General features: G+C 38.4%; 1 protein-coding gene across 1 annotated transcript; it reads left to right on the top strand.

Annotated features, from left to right (window-relative positions):
• Positions 1-2040: 2040 nt before the first annotated feature.
• Positions 2041-2568, top strand: LOC101536847 (programmed cell death protein 5). The gene has a single exon (XM_004608473.2). The coding sequence runs from the start codon at positions 2062-2064 to the stop codon at positions 2440-2442; it is 381 nt and encodes a 126-aa protein (XP_004608530.2). The 5' UTR covers positions 2041-2061; the 3' UTR covers positions 2443-2568.
• Positions 2569-4711: the final 2143 nt, after the last annotated feature.

Raw genomic sequence — 4711 nt, 5'->3', positions numbered from 1 at the left:
TCCAGAGTCTCTGTTTTTTTTTCCACCTGCCTGTATGGACATCTTTTTTTACTGTCCTCAAGTCCCCTTACAATCAAGAGACACAATGGGTTTAAGTTATCATACCCTACTATTGTCAGGTTCTGGTAGGTTGCCAGCATCACATTTCTGTAGAAGTTTTTCTGAGTGGGGTCCAGTAACATTCGTTCCTCTTGGATGAAGCTCACAGTGACATCAGTGAAGGTCACTGTGTTCAATGGACAATTTATCAAAGTGTGAGTCATCATTTTTTTTAGTCTCTATTTCCCAAGAATGACAAGTCTATTGAGGAAGAAGTTTTCTGATAGTTTTCAGCCTACACCAGTGTAACTAGTCTTGAAAACTCATTTATTTTGTTATAGGGAAGATGTTACTTTGATGTGTGAATTGTTCTTAGCATCTCATAATTCCACCAACACCAACAAAAGCAACCCAGTACCTCTAGGGTGTAGCCTAAAAACTCAACTCAGAGGTTAAGAGAGAGGAGGGAGGGTTGGGGTCTCACCAACTTCACAGGTGGAGCAGAAATTTTCTTTCCTGCAGGCTAATAATGGGCTGATCAATGCCACTGTTTCTGTGATTTAAAAAAAGTACTTTTCTTAATGGTAGATTAATTTTCATTCCTAGTCATTTTCCTAATAATAATCATGAACTTAATTAAAAAAACTGATTAAGCTCAGAGCTGAGGAGATAGCATGATAATCATGAACTTAATTTAAAAAAAACTAATTAAACTCAGAGCTGAGGAGATAGCTCAGAGGGCTGGGGCACATTCTTAGCATATAGGAGTCCTGGGTTTGAGCCTTAGCACATCCTGGCCCTCTAAACACTAAGATGGGGCATTATGGCCAGGTACTATCAATGTGACTGAAAAGCAAAAAGAAAAATAGAAAAAGAACTCTAGCTTCAGAAAATTTAGCGAAACATCATAAATTTGTAGATGCTCTGAAGTTATTTCATAGTTTCAAACTTTTGCCTCTCACTGTAGTGTGTCTACTTGTTCTTCTGTAGCCTTGCGGATTGACTCACCCTGTATAGAAATGCTAACAAACTTATACCTTACAATATTTTAACTAATTAATATATAGTCACTGTATCACTTACTTTTTATGTCTACTCTAGATAATTTAAATCATATTTCCAAATTTTAAAATAGTTGAAGTGGTCTATAATGTTCTGTGGTAGTCCAGTAGCAATTCAAACCACCTCTATCATCCGAGTCTGAAATGGAAGATGCTTCTAGTTTGTCTATGTTGAGTGGAAGTGTGCACAGACTTCCTGTTAAAATCCAAGCATAGATTCCGGAATCTATGGCTGTAACTAACTTCAATTTTCTTTTCTCTTTTTCTCATGCTTAAGAGGAACATTGCTGTTCACATAGAATTCAGTGTATGTACTTCAAAAGCTAATCACATGTCACAGGGATTACTTAAGTCATTTGGTGATTCTATTTATTTTTAAAATGTGTTGGGTGAACAAAAGTCCCTGGTCTTTAATTGCAAACCTGAGATTACCAAGCACTGAAGGAATTGAGGAGAGGAAGTAGCAAAAGGCAAATTAGAAATAATATGAGGACAGTGGTATCACTGTATCACTGTCATCCCATTGCTCATCGATTGCTCGACCACGTGCCAGTAATGTCTCCATTCGTCCCTGTCATGTGCTAGTGTAACCCAATGGTGTCTGCTTGCTCCAGAAAAATGAAGAACACATTGTTGTTACTGTTTTTGGCATATTGAATATGTCACGGGTAGCTAGTCAGGCTCTGCCATATGGGCAGAATATCCTTGGTAGCTTGCCAGGCTCTTCAAGAGGTGAATGTAATTATCTCATGACTATGGGGACCCCAGGAATGAGGAGACAGTCCATCATCTAGGGCAACAGATGCTTAAAGACTCACGCACAGCTTCGCTGAGACATAGCCACCCACATGGTCCATAGACTTGTAGTCATATGACAAAGTTTATTAAGAAAGGCAATGGGACGGCCGGGGCGCGGCAGGGCCCCGGGGCCAGTGTGGGTGGGAGCGCTGGACCCCCGGCCATGGCAGACGAGGAGCTGGAGGCGCTGAGGAAGCATCGGATGGCCGAGCTGCAGGCCACGCACAGGGATCCCGGAGATGCAGCCCAGCAGGAAGCAAAGCACAGGGAAGCAGAAATGAGAAACAATATGTTAGCCCAAGTTCTGGATCAGTCAGCCCGGGCCCAGTTAAGTAATTCAGCACTTGTAAAACCTGAAAAATCTAAAGCTGTAGAGAATTACCTCATACAGATGGCAAGATATGGACAGCTAAGCTGGAAGCTTTCAGAACAAGGTTTAATAGAAATCCTTGAAAAAGTTAGTCAACAAACAGAAAAGAAAACAACAATTAAATTCAACAGAAGAAAAGTAATGGACTCTGATGAAGATGACGACGATTACTGAACTTAAAATATTTAGAGACTGGACCTTAATGGAGCAATTTGAGGACAAATAATACTTGGCAGAAGTCCCAATCTAATTAAATGTTTACTTTGTTTACTGTGTATATGCCTTTAAAAAGAATAAACTTGTTATGGAAAACAAAATAATTTAGGCATAGTTGCCGAATGAAAAAAAAAAAGAAAGGCAATGGTTAAATTGCCTTTAACCATTGAGGCTGAGGGAGAATGCTTCTGAGCATTAATGAGCAGGTGGCAGAGGGAGGCAGGGTACTGTTTTGACTAGGAAGAAGCTGCTGGAGAACTGTCCTTGATGCTCTAAGGCAAGGTTGAAGTACTCAGACACCCAAAGATGTCTGTTTCCCACGTCTCACACCATTGGCCATTGGCAAATCAAGGTCAATTAATTAAAGTTATTTTTAGAAATGTCAGGTTCCCCTGGCAACAGCCCAGTTCCCAGAGAAGTCAGGACCTGGGGTATTCCCTATAGGCCCAGTGACCTCTAGTGGTCAAGGGTTGTGCCAGGGAGAAGTCCAGCAGTTGAGTCTTGAGCACTCTTGCAGTGGTGAAGGTCCAGTAGCTAAGAATATCAAAACTATGGAAGCTAACAGTGTTATAACCATCTCACCTATAACAAACATAAATAAATAAGTTGAACTTTCATATGACTCAACTATTCTACTTATTGGAATCTACCCCAAGGCCACTAACAATGTAGATTTGAGAATGCCTATGTTCCTTGAGGCACTATTCACAATAGCTGTGATCTGGAAACAACCCAAATTCCCAAGAATGAATGAGTGGATTAAGAAACTGCGGTACATGATGGAATATTATTCGGCTATAATAAAAGATTAAGTCCTGAAGTTTTCTGATATGTGGATGAAAATACAGAATATTAGTCTGGACAAAGTGAATTAGAGGGAAAAAAACCATGCAGAAGAGCCTCTCTCATATGTGAAACATAAACACAGTAAGTGAACAAAAAATGGCCGATAGTAAAAGACCCTGAATCAATCCAGATGAACTGAATTTGCTAAGTATGCATATTCAGACACAGGTGGCAGGGCCCTAGAGATATTGGTAGAGAGATGCTGACGCTTTGGTGGTGGGTGGGGTGTTGAAACACTGTATGCCTGAAACATTACTATTAATACTTGTATAAATAATTGTAACCCCCCCAAAAAACTTATGCAAGTTAAAAAGGAAAGAAAGCCTGGTGGAAACAGTGGAACATTGTCCCTAAGCAAATATAGACATTAATTTTATACATATTTTTAAAAAGTTCAGATATTCTTTTGCCCAGTCTTGGAATAGTATCAAATATAGTCCAATTTCTTATTTAGTTTTAAAGAAGAAAGTTAAGATTATGGGGGAAAAGTTTTATGGGAGAGCTTATTAACAGTTGTTTAAATAAGCTTCATTTCACTTTCTTTCTTACATGGAAGACTTTTGATCCACTTAGACTATTGATTAGACTTAGCTATATTTGTCTCAGCTAAGTATATTTGAACAGGTGCAGACTGGCTATCCGCCCCTTGTCTATCTGCTGACTGATGGGGGAGGATTATGTGCATAAGAGGGAGCCAATTTCTCTTCTTGAAGCATTGTTAAAGCCATCAAAATAGAATCTGTAGATGGTTTATGAAGTTTCACTCAATTCACTTAATTGAAAAGAAATAATTTTTATGAATCAATGTTTAAAACAACATGTTTACTGATTCAAAGCAATTTCTTTTAACAACATCTAACTCTAAACTTGCACCAGTATGCACCTATTTAGAGTTCTTTATATCTTCCTCTTGTTTAGATAAGTATTTGTATTTGGTATTTCTGTGATGTCATATGTACTGTGGTGTTATATCTCTCGTCCTGATTTTTTCCTTGTCAAGTGATGGGTCAACCTTACTGCTCTTCCAGTAGTGCTATTACATGCTATTAACTCTCATTTGCAGTAATTGCTATTTAAAAACTCTAATCACTAGCCATTACTTTTTATAATGTCCTTTTCTCTAGTTCCCAGAGGAACTGAAGAGCAGAATAAAAAAACATTGTTATCAAGTCTCTTTATAAGTCAGACAGAGGGCTTTCAGAAATATCACTTTAGTTTTCAAAATTACTTAATGGAGCAATTTTCACCTAGAATTCTTATGAAGTAGACTATATTTTGGACTTCTAGTTGGAAGGACCTTAGAGTTCATCTATACCGTTCTGCTCAATTGCTCAATTTCTTTGGGAAATTCCCTGTATTTTATAATTTGAACTTGATCATT

Source organism: Sorex araneus, chromosome 1 (assembly GCF_027595985.1).
Source record: "Sorex araneus isolate mSorAra2 chromosome 1, mSorAra2.pri, whole genome shotgun sequence".
Classification (NCBI taxonomy): Eukaryota; Metazoa; Chordata; class Mammalia; order Eulipotyphla; family Soricidae; genus Sorex; species Sorex araneus.
The sequence above is the reverse complement of the archived record's forward strand: the minus strand, read 5'-3'. Positions and strand labels throughout refer to the sequence as shown.

Excerpts from the sequence above, each read along its gene's own strand:
- LOC101536847 (XM_004608473.2), top strand. The coding sequence starts at position 2,062 with ATGGCAGACGAGGAGCTGGAGGCGCTGAGGAAGCATCGGATGGCCGAG.